Below are 12931 nucleotides of genomic sequence, written 5' to 3'. Positions count from 1 at the left end.
ACCTCTTCATTGCAGCCAAATTTTTTCCCTGCGAGCATCCTTTTGAGGTGTATATCAAACTAATTGACTTACAGATGAATTTTCAAATTTTGACACGAATCGTTTTAAGGTTGGTACTATATAAAGATAATATGCATTTAATACTAGCGACGCCATCTATGTGTCAGACCGGGGACTTATCAGCCAACGTGTTATATTGGTGAACAATTTTCGACTTTCCCAATTGAATAAAGTGATAGTTTCGGATACGCTGCCTCCATCAAGATTAAGCACTGATAGACGCTGGAACCTCAGCAGTATATAGCAGAATTGCAACTAATAAATCAACATAATTCTTTTTTTAAGGCATTATGTTCAATGTGTTTTTATTCGTATAAATGTTATACCTGGAATAATTTGTAAAATCTTATTCAAATTAATAAACATCTAAACAATCGTATTTTCTTTTACAACTATCTTAGAATGCACTTTTTCTTTATTGGCGTCGATCTAAATTTATCTAAAAAGGCACCTAATAATTGCACTCATGTGATACTTGGCGTTGTGCAACTTCTCAATAGTGATGGTACTTTTGCGATGAATTTTGGATATTGTATACGACTGTTTTCGACGTGGTGGGGATTCTCAGAAGTACCGTCAAATTCAAAAAATGTCGACAGGGTATGGTTTTAAGCTGAAATCAAAGCAATAATAACTTTTAAAATATGTTGTTTTTAAATTTCCGTTATTTTATTTTTCCTTTCTGTGTTTTGTACACAATAAAAAACGCAACAAATGTTTGTATATCACCTAAGAAGAACTTCTTGTGAAGTGAAAATTAAGTCCATCTCTAAAAGAACATTTTTGGATATATATTAAAAATAATAAATTAGGTAAAACTTGTAAAATGATGTATTTTGATGGGTTAGGTTCGGTGTATAGTGGCTGCCCGTTATATTAGGCTCACTTATAGCGACATTCTCCAAATGGATTGTCAGATATGAAGGACTCTGTCATAGATTTTGGATCCTATATCCCTGACAATATTCTGAATTAACAATAACTTTGGAAAGACACTATCATTTGGGTGGAAAAAAGTAGTGTAACACCAGGGCAACATATTGTTTGCGAATCGAAAATGTCCTTTGATTATTCCTTTCCACATACACGGCGTTTACAAGGTTTTTTTCTATTTCTTGTTTAATTTTGTTTCGTTGACATTTACAGCAATCACATACATCTTGTCTCTTTTCTTTTTAGGTGACGAAAGAAGGTGAAGTACTGCCTTTCTATCAACAAGAATTAAAGGTGGGAGCTGATGGTGGTGAAGATCGCCTAATGTTCATTTGGCCCACAACAATTGTGCATAAAATAGATAGGCATAGTCCATTGTATATGCTGTCAGCATCGGATATGCTAAAGGAACGATTTGAAGTGGTGTGTATGTTGGGTAAGTCCAGACTCCATTGATAATATTTGGAAATCTGTACTAATTTTTCTCTTTCTCTTTAAAATATAGAGGGTGTTATTGAGTCCACGGGCATGACAACCCAGGCACGTAGCAGTTATTTACCCTCAGAAATTCTCTGGGGTCATCGTTTTGTCAATGTTGTATCATTCCGTAAAGAAACTGGAGAATATGAGGTCGATTATACTCTATTCAATAATACATATGATGTGGATACACCACTATGCTCTTCCAAAGAACTGGATGATCTCAAGGAAGAGTATACGAAAAATCACAAAAGTGGTTTGGGTAAGTTGAGTTGGGTTAATAAAATTTTGAATTGGATTTTTTCTTTTTTCACACAAAAACTCCCTCTTATAGATCGTGCCCTTTCGGTGGGTCTTTTGAAACACATCTCTTCGGTTGCTTCAGTGGATCACATGGATCCTGCCAGCGATGAGTCCTTGGACTCGGGCCGTCTACACACACGCTCAAATTCTATACCCAATGGAGTATTGGCCTCCGAATTGGAACCCCTAAACAATAATACACCCTCGTTCACAGTGGGTGGCTCATCAATTCTGCCCTCCATAACCTCAAACTTCCAAAGTATTAATGAGAAAATCAATTCCACAACACCAAATGGTAGCACCACTGGCTCCAGCATACACCGCTCTGGTAGTAATGGCAGTCTGAAAAAGGCAAAAACTTCACGACGTCTTTCCATAAAACAGGATCAACTTCCAGTGGATTCATTGTGCTGATATTTAAGAACACTTTTAAATAATGTATATTAGTGATATCTCTTCCTATCATTCTTTATTAACTATTTTATTTCTTGTTTTTTATTTTTTTTTATTTTATTTTATTCGTTGTCTTCCATCCTCCTCTTATTTTATTATTTTTGGAATGTATTATTTTTTCATTTGCCACCACAATACTTGTGTCTATTTTACCATAGGATTTTGTGAAGAACTATGTATTTTTGATGATGTTAGGGAAATATCTGAAGGGAATTTAGCATTTTTTTAAGAATTGATTTTATAGTCTAAGAAGAACAAATTGTACGGAAGAAACAAAAAAATTATTCTGTGTTTTAAGAGAGATTAAACAACAACAAAAAATAAAAGCAAATACAATAAGAAAAAAATGTGAATATTATGATTTTTATAATTGACAATTTGAAAACGAAAACATTTTCAAATATTTGTGTTTAAGTTAATTTCAAAAAAATTTCAAACAAAAATGTATTTTGTAAAGGATCAATTTGATCAATATCAGACCAATTATATTGATTGCAATAATAGTACAAAATGTTTTAAATGTGTATAGAATTTTTTGAATTTAGAAATATTTGCGGTTAAATTAAATTCTTCATAACCCAGTCTAAAATATCATGCAAATTCATAGGGCATGTTAGCCACTGTAAAGATAATCAAACATTAGACTTTGCAATATTTTCAAAATCTATAAAAATCGATTGTCCATTTCGCCAAAATTTAAAATTGAGTTTTCAACAGCAAATTCTACTTTTTCAGTCGATTTTTGTTTTCAAAATTTAAAAAATCGATTTTTTTTGCCTTGATTTCAGTTTAAAGCCATATGATGACTAAATTACAAGAGTAGTTAACCTAACAGATGAAAATTGATTTGGGCAAAGCCCTACACAGAAAAAATATTTACAATTAAAAAGTTGATTGAAGTTTATAATTTTTTTTTCAATTAATAAATTAATTGATGCAATTAACTTTTTAATCGAGATAGAAACATTAAGCCAGCGAAGTTATTGATTGAACATTTTTAATTTTTTTTTTATATTAAAAAAAAATAATTGGTACAATTAAATTAAACTCGGAAGAATAAGTCAGTTAAAAAAAGTGATGCAAAATTTTTTAATTAAAGATTTATTTCAAACAATCGATTTTTAACCAAACTAAAAACTGTTAGTCAGTTAAGAAAGTAATTGAAAATAGTTAAGTTTTTTAAATAAAAAATTTATTGGGCTTTGCAATCAACATCAATTAAATTTTGAATTGAATCAATTAAGATATTAAATAAAATTTGCTAATGAGATCAATTATTTTTTAATCAAGTATTTTTTATGCCTAATTATAACTGTGATTGATACTATTATTTTCGTGATTGAAGACATTTCAATTAAAAAATTATTTGGATCAATTAATTTCGTAATTGAATAAGAAAATAGTTTGTGTATATAGACTGCCAGATGGTTGGATGGACGCCCGTTTCGGAATTACCACATTCTTCATCGACATCCCCAACTTGCAGCGAAACTATCAACCAAATATAAGAATTAATTCGGGTAATTTACTAAACCCATTACACTCGAACCTCTTGAAAAATGGGCTTCGATAGTCGGCTTTGACAAAATAAATTTATGTAAAAGAAAATTTTATGTATACATCGAGAAAATTTTGTGACGAAAGACATTTTACCAGTTTCTATTAGCGCTAAACAATATTCTTCAAAACAAATCAAAAATAATAGAGACAAATTACATTACATGGCTTGTCAGAATTTCGGAATTATTTACCAAACTAAAATTTCTTTCCAGAGAAATGCAATTTCCTTTATGTATAGTACTTTATGTGAAAGACTCGCATAAAAATTGGGCCAGTCTATATTTAGCCACATATACTGACACTTTAATTTAATTAATCAAAAGGACAAAAAATGGCGATGTAAAAATCAACTTCCAATAATTGTTTTTCAAAATTTCCAAATTTTGATGAGATGTTATTCTAGACCTACATGCTGATGTTGTTGTGGACCGACATATATTCATTCCCTGAACATGGGTTTGCCTTAGTTTGTTAGTTGATATAACCCCCATGGGGACCAATCTTCCGATTCGGCTCCATGAAACAAGTCCCAACAGTCAAAACAAACAAATACAAGTAAATACTGCCGAAAATTCGACCAGGCCGAATCTTATATACATGTAATCTTATGTAATTCTTACTTGGGTTCTGATAACAGTCTTCTTAAAATTGTCTACTAAATTGTAACTTAGTAAATATTGATGGTTAAATAAACAAGGAATTTTAAATATCTATATAAGCCAATTAAATTCATGAGGTGTCTATAAATACGATCCGATATGACCTATTTTCGCATGGTAATTAGATGGCCAAATTCATCTCTGTGGTACAGTGTTGCCAGGCGATTTTTGATTCTTCCCCCCAAATCTTAAGAAAAAATCCCTAAATTGGTCTAGGCTTTTTTCAAAACCCCCCAAAAAATGTAAGAATGTAAAAAGTACAAAAAGGGTCCCAAATTTCGTGAAAAAATCCTGTAGTGACACACTATAAAAATTAAATTTAACACAAATATATATACTAAAAGAAGAGTTTTCTTTTCTGAGAAACGAAATTTTAGACAAACTATTTTTTCGTTTGATGCTAAAAAATTTTCTTTTGAAGTAAATAAAAAATAAAATTTGCTCTTCAAGAAAATACTTTATCACAAATTCCCTGAAGAAATTATTTTTTCTTTGGATGTAATAATACAATATCGTTTTAAAAAGCAGGCTTACTCCGAAAATGCTTTCAGATGCTAATTTAAAATACGATTGTTTTTAATTGTGGCAAATATTAAAAATGCCCTTTCAACAGAAGCGTTTAAAAAAGAACGAAAATAATGATATTGCATACTTGCTTGTATTTAGGATCTTCTTGTTGACTTCCCTCATCTTTTTATACCCTCCACCATAGGATGGGGGGTATATTAACTTTGTCATTTCGTTTGTAGCACATCGCAATATTGCTCTAAGACCCCATAAAGTATATATATTCTGGGTCGTGGTGAAATTCTGAGTCGATATAAGCATGTCCGTCTGTCCGTCCGTCTGTTGCAGTCACGCTAACTTCCGAACGAAACAAGCTATCGTCTTGAAACTTTGCACAATTAGTTGGTATTGATGTAGGTCGGATGGTATGGCAAATGGGCCATATCGGACCACTTTTACGTATAGCCCCCATATAAACCGACGCTCAGATTTGGCTTGCGGAGCCTGTTGGAGGAGCAAAATTCACCCGATCCGGTTGAAATGTGGTACATGGTGTTAGGTTAGGTGGCAGCCTAAGCCTGAGCCGAGTCCGAACGGCGTTCTACTTTGCATTGAAACCACTTAGAAAAGCTTTGAAACCCTCAGAAATGTCACCAGCATTACTGAGGTCGGATAATCCACCGCTGAAAAATTTTTTGCTGTTCGGTCGAAGCAGGAATCGAACCCACGACCTTGTGTATGCTAGGCGGGCATGCTAACCATTGCACCATGGTGTTAGCATAGGGTCTCTAACAACCATGCAAAAATTGGTCCACATCGGTCCATAATTATATATAGCCCCCATATAAAACCGATCCCCAGATTTGGCTTGCGGATCCTCTAAGAGAAGCAAATTTCATCCGATCCGGCTGAAATTTGGTACATGGTGCTAGTATATGGTCTCTAACAACAATGCAAAAATTGGTCCACATCGTCCATATTTATATATTGTCCCCATATAAACCGATCCCTAGATTTGTCCTCCGGAGCCTCATGGATGAGCAAAATTCATCCGATTCGGTTGAAATTAAATTTGGTACGTGGTGTTAGTATATGGTCTCTAACAACCATGCAGGAATTGGTCCATATCGGTCCATAATTATATGTAGCCCCTATATAAACCGATCCCCAGATTTGACCTCCGGAGCTCTTGGAGGAGCAAAATTCATCCGATCCAGTTGAAATTTGGTACATGGTGTAAGTATATGATCTTTAACAACCATGCAAAAATTGGTTCACATAGCTGCATAATTATATGTAGCCCCCATATAAACCGATCCCCAGATTTGACCTCCGGAGCCCTTTGGAAGAGCAAAATTCACCCGATCCGGTTGAAATTTGGTACGTGGTGTTAGTATATGGTCTCTAACAACCATGCAAAAATTGGTCCATACCGGTCTTAATTATATATAGCCCCCATTTAAACCGATCCCCACATTTGACCTCCGGAGCCCTTTGGAAGAGCAAAATTCACCCGATCCGGTTGAAATTTGATACGTGGTGAAATTTGGTACATTGCACTAGTATATGACCGCTAACAACCATGCCAAAATTGGTCCGTATCGGTCTATAGTTATATATAGCCGATCCCTATAAATTATCTTCCAAAATGTTATTCCTATAGAAAATTTTGTCAAAATTTTACTACTATAGAAAGTTTTATCAAAATTTTATTACTATACAAAATTTTGTCAAGATTTTATTTCTATAGATTATTTTGTCAAAATTTAATTTCTATAGAAAATTTTGTCAAAATGAATTATATACGTATTTAATCGGCTTTTTTGTTTATTATATACACCGTATGGATTAACTTACAATTGAGAAGACGGTGTTAAGAAGTCTTTAGTACAAGTTCCTTTGCAATCCATGGTGGAGGGTACATAAGATTCGGCCTGGCCGATTTTACGGCCGTATATACTTGTTTCTCATAATTCATGCCAGAATTGTTCCGAATTTGCTTGAGAATTGCTCCACATTATAAGGTCTAAGATATTTTTGTACCCCCTAAAATCCCCCTAAACGTGAAAAAACCCATAAATTTGGGGAGAAACCACCTAACCTGGCAACACTGCTGTGGTATCACAATAGACTGAATAGTCTAATAGTCTGACCTAACCAAACTTAACCCTATACTGACATTACGTACTGAATTTCAACCGCATGTAAACCGATCACAGAGGTGATATTCTGTGATCGGTTTATATGGGAGCTATATATAATTATGTACTGATTTGTACCAATTTTTACAAGGTTATTAGAGGGCTATACATACATCACGTATCAAATTTTAGTCGGATCGAATGAAATCTGCTATTCCAAGAGGCTCCGTAACCCACACCCGGGGAGTGGTTTATATGGGCGCTATATTAAATTCCCAGCAAAAAGTTCTTACAAAGGCACAACTTTAAAAGCACTTCCAAAAGATGCACTCCCAATGATGTTCTTTATTTTAACTACACAGGAAGTTCTTTTAATTCAATTTTTTATAACTTGGTTTTTTCATGGGTTATTTTAACTTGTTTTGTTTCAAATAGGTTAAAAACTAAGTAAAAATTCATAAAATTGTACAAATCTTTTAAATTTTGTCGAAAAAAATGCTAAATCCAATCTGAAAATATTGTGAATTTTTCAAAATATTTGAGGTCAAACGTTTCAGACAAGATTAATTAAAAATTATAAAAAAAATATAAAAATTATTTATTTGCAAAATATCACAGAATTTTTTAATTTACATCCAAAATATTGGATTCGGATCACACATAAAGAAGTGATGCAAATTTAGTGCACCGGCTGTTGAAATGGAGGACTTCCGTCCTATGACAAGCCCATGTTAAATTCATCGCTTCTGCGTCAATTTTGCACCATTTCCGGATCCAAATAGAACATTTTCATTACTTTTTTGGTAGACAAAAGACGCTCTATCTCACAAACTAATTGACTTACAGACGTCAAATTTTGACACGAATCATTTGAAGGTTGGTACTATATAAAAATAATATGCATTTGATACTAGCGACGCCATCTATGTGTCAGACCGAGGACTTATCAGCCAACCTGTTAGGTTAGTTTTTTTAATACTGGATGCAAGACTTATATGAAATATCCAGAATATTGCATCAGTGCAAATTCCGTCAATGTTGTCAGATTCAATTTTCGCTAAGTGATGTTTCTTTGATTCAGAGTGGCAATTTTTTCTGGCTAATTTCTCCAATAAAACGAAATTAAAATCATGAAGTTAGCATTTGAGATACCGTTGCAAAGACATACGAATTAAATGATTTTCTCTCAGTTTTTGTAAAGAATAATTCGAAAATGAAATTAATCATTTTATCTCTATTCTATCCAAGAGCACTCCTTGAACTTTACATTCAGGGTAATATTTTATGTAGAAAATTTGTTTAGCATACTTTTAGGCGGCACATGTCACCGCTTGAAAACACTATGAAGAAGAAAAAACCATTCTTACAAAACTTGAATTGGACGATCAAACAGCGCACATATAGCGCTATATACTAAAAAAAATCTTTCCTACCAAAAGAAATTTTAGAAAGTCTGTTTAAAGAAAAGTATCGACTTTTTTGATAAATGTGGACTTTTTTGAGTAGTTATCTTATCTGTTTTACTAGTCGATGGCAGACATGATTTTGAAGATTTTTATAATTCAATCCTTCGGCCATTTGAAAGGAAACCCTTCTGTCAGTGTAATGATTAAATTCAACGTTCTTATTCTTTTTGTATATCATATTTTTTTTTTGTTTACTGTATTTGCATACGTTTTATCAATGAAACATTTACAAATTTTAAAATAATAAATAAACACTATAAATGAAATTAAATTACCTGAGATATACTATAGTATTACCATTGGCCTTTTGATTATTTACATAAAATTCAAAAACAAAATAAAAACAAGATTTTATTTATGGACTCAAATGTACACACTATGGAATGTATGTAGCTAACCCTTCATGCTCACCCTTCAATCCGAAAGTCGTTTTCCCGCAGTGTTTTAAATCTATTCAATTTCTGACTATATGAAACTAAGTTTTAGTATATATAAAAATAAAAATTGTACATATGTATTTCTATTTTTTTTTGTTTTGATTTTGAGAAATGAAAAGTGTGCTATTAAATATTTTTCTTATGATATAATAAAATAACATTTTTATTATATATAGAACATATATTATATGCAAACAATGTTATTTGCATACAAACATATATTTTTTCTAAATGGACAATAAAAATTGAATATGAATTTTTTAATGTTATATAAATTAAAATAACACAAACAAATTTGCTTAAGTGAACACTAAGAACACAACAAAATGAAAGAAATGTAAAATTATTTTAATATTGGTAAATTTTTAGGAGAAAATATAAACAATACACATACACTCACGCAACAACTATACATATGAAAAATGAGATCATATATATTTTAAATAAAAAAAAATATTAATTATGTAAAAGACGTAAATTATACGAATTAATATGTGTTTCATTATATGATGGGGATGGATGTCCACGAAGATAAATTGTAATTAGTTAAGACACAAACCGGTCAGTTATAGCCGGCTACTGAATGGGTTAATTGAGTTGTGAAAAAATTTTGTTATATATATTATTACTACTTTTGATCTGTAATAAATTTATTATGTCGAAAATTTGGGTACCGCAAGAAAGGCAAAGGGGTGGACTTTCAGAAAATAATTCCACATATATCAAAAGCGTAATCACAATTGTGATATTGTACAAATAAAGAAATGATAATTCTGCCATTGATAGTTTGGTATCAGTAGAAAGGCAGAGGAGGAGTACTTTATAGCTATATAGCCTCTATATTTAATATCAAGAAAATAGCGTTTTATACAATTTACCTCCATTTTCAAGAAGTTCCGTTAGTGCCCCGTTACAGCGTTACACTTTTTTTCACGAGGTGATACTTTTTGTTGTGCCACTAAATGTGATACCTTTTGCTATTTTGCGCCACTTTTCCGTCATACTGTGCCACTTTTTAATTACATTCATTTATACTGTAATATATTTTGCACATTTCGATCGCAAATAGCGTTAAGATTACAGATATGATTAGATTCTTCGCAAATACTTGAATGCACAATGCGATTATTATATTTGTGAGCAAGTTTGCTTTTTCGCCATAATATTATCAGTGTATACTTATACTGCCTAAAAGTATGCATGGAAAATTTTCTATAGTAGATAAATCAGTTTAATCTTCTGAATATCATATTTTAAATAAATGTTCAAATAAGGGAAATAAAAATTAATGGTTTACTAGTTTAAGCCTAGTACTAAGATCACGTTTTCAAACGAAAAACTGTTATACTGCATATAAAAAACGTTAGCGCGGAACAAATGCGAAATCTTTGTTTTGAGCATTTTCAAACACATATTTATACAACCCTGGATTTTTCGCACAAAAAAAAATAGGCAGACATCATATTATAAATAAATTAACTTCCCTGCGTTTGAGACCCTATTTACAAAGATAGATGAAGATATTCGAACTTAGTACTAAGCATTACATCTAAATTAAAACAAGTATATACGACCGTAAGTTATGGTCTGGCCGAATCTTATGTACCCTCCACCATAGATTGCGTAGAAACTTCTACGAAAGACTGTCATCCACAATCGAATTACTTGTGTTGTGGTATCTTAAAACTTCTTAACATCGTTTTCTAAATTGTGAGTTAGTCCATACGTGGTATATATTAGACAAAAAAGTTATGTATAAGTAAGTCTACAAATAATGACGAATCGATATGGACTTTTTGCACGATACGTAGAGAGCCAGAATTGAGATATGGGGGTCGCTTATATGAGGGCTATATACGATTATGAACTTGATATGGACCAATTTTTGTGTGACTGGGGATCGATTTATCTGAGGGCTATTAGAGGTTGGCTGATAAGTCCCCGGTCTAACAAAGAAAAACACATTTTTTTGTCAAAATTCGTTTTTATTATTCAACAAAGTTCTCTTCAAGAGCGATACAACGATTATAACGACCTTCCAATTTTTTGATTCCATTTTGGTAGTACTCCTTCGGTTTTGCTCCAAAATATGCCTCAGTTTCGGCGATCACTTCTTCATTGCAGCCAATTTTTTCCCTGCGAGCATCCTTTTGAGGTCTGAGAACAAGAAAAAGTCGGTGGGGGCCAGATCTGGAGAATACGGTGGGTGGGGAAGCAATTCGAAGCCCAATTCATGAATTTTTGGCATCGTTCTCAATGACTTGTGGCACGGTGCGTTGTCTTGGTGGAACAACACTTTTTTCTTCTTCATATGGGGACGTTTTGCCGCGATTTCGACCTTCAACCGCTCCAATAACGCCATATAATAGTTACTGTTGATGGTTTTTTCCCTTCTCAAGATAAAGAAAGCATCCCAAACAACAGAGGCCATTACTTTGCCAGCGGACTTTTGAGTCTTTCCACGCTTCGGAGACGGTTCACCGGTCGCTGTCCACTCAGCCGACTGTCGATTGGACTCAGGAGTGTAGTGATGGAGCCATGTTTCATCCATTGTCACATATCGACGGAAAAACTCGGGTGTATTACGAGTTAACAGCTGCAAACACCGCTCAGAATCATCAAAACGTTGTTGTTTTTGGTCAAATGTGAGCTCGCGCGGCACCCATTTTGCACAGAGCTTCCGCATATCCAAATATTGATGAATGATATGACCAACACGTTCCTTTGATATCTTTAAGGCCTCTGCTATCTCGATCAACATCATTTTACGATCATTCAAAATCATTTTGTGGATTTTTTTGATGTTTTCGCCGATAACCACCTCTTTCGGGCGTCCACTGCGTTCACCGTCCTCCGTGCTCATTTCACCACGCTTGAATTTTGCATACTAATAAATTATTGTTGATTTCCCTGGGGCAGCGTCCTGAAACTCATTATCAAGCCAAGTTTTTGCTTCCACCGCATTTTTCCCTTCAGAAAACAGTATTTTATCAAAACACGAAATTCCTTTTTTCCATTTTTTTCACAATAACAAATGTTGCTTCACAAAAGACTCTCTATCTCACAAACTAATTGACTTACAGACGTCAAATGAAGGTCTGAAGGTTGGTACTATAAAAAAATAATATGCATTCAATACTAGCGACGCCATCTATGTGTCAGATCGGGGACTTATCAGCTAGCCTGTTATATAACTATAGACCGATATGGACCTAGTTAGGCATGGTTATTAACGGCCATATACTAGCACAATGTACCAAATTTCAACTGACTCGGATGAAATTTGCTCCTCCAAGAGGCTCCAAAACCAAATCTCGGGATCGGTTTATATGGGGGCTATATATTATGGACTGATATGGACCACATTTGGCATGGTTGTTAAATATCATATACTACCACCACGTACCAAATTTCAACCAGATCTGATGAATTTTACTTCTCCAAAAGGCACCGGAGGTCAAATCTGGAGATCGGTTTATATGGGAGCTATATATAATTATGGACTGATAGGAACCAATTCCTGCATGGTTGTTGGATACCATATACTAACATCACGTACCAAATTTCAACCGAATGGGAAGAATTTTGCTCTTCCAAGGGGCTCCGGAGGTCAAATCTGGGGATCGTTTTATATGGGGCCTATATATAATTATTGACCGATATCGACCAATGTTTACATGGGTGTTTTGAGGCTATATATTAACACCACGTACCAAATTTCAACTGAATCAGATTAATTTTGGTCTTCCAAGGGGCTCCGGTGGTCAAATCTGGTGATCGGTTTATATGGGGGGCTATATATAATTATGGACCGATGTAGACCAATTTTTGCATGGTCATTAGAGACCATATACTAACACCATGTACCAAATTTCAGCCAGATCGGATTAATTTTGCTCCTCCAAGAGGCTCCGGAGGTCAAATCTGGGGAT

General features: G+C 33.6%; 1 protein-coding gene across 5 annotated transcripts in view; it reads left to right on the top strand.

The window, feature by feature from the left end:
• Irk1 (Inwardly rectifying potassium channel 1) overlaps positions 1 to 2582 on the top strand; it is a 192252-nt gene extending 189670 nt beyond the window's left edge. For all 5 annotated transcript variants that reach the window (XM_075290700.1, XM_075290699.1, XM_075290703.1 and 2 more), the window contains 3 exons: positions 1240 to 1429; positions 1499 to 1735; positions 1808 to 2582. In XM_075290700.1, the coding sequence (XP_075146815.1) occupies positions 1240 to 1429; positions 1499 to 1735; positions 1808 to 2190 (810 nt within the window). In that variant the 3' untranslated portion in view covers positions 2191 to 2582. The remainder of the gene's footprint in view (positions 1 to 1239; positions 1430 to 1498; positions 1736 to 1807) is intronic.
• Positions 2583 to 12931: the final 10349 nt, after the last annotated feature.

Source organism: Haematobia irritans, chromosome 1 (assembly GCF_050003625.1).
Source record: "Haematobia irritans isolate KBUSLIRL chromosome 1, ASM5000362v1, whole genome shotgun sequence".
Taxonomy (NCBI): domain Eukaryota; kingdom Metazoa; phylum Arthropoda; class Insecta; order Diptera; family Muscidae; genus Haematobia; species Haematobia irritans.
Note: the sequence above shows the minus strand (reverse complement) of the source record. Positions and strands in the feature narration are given on the sequence as shown.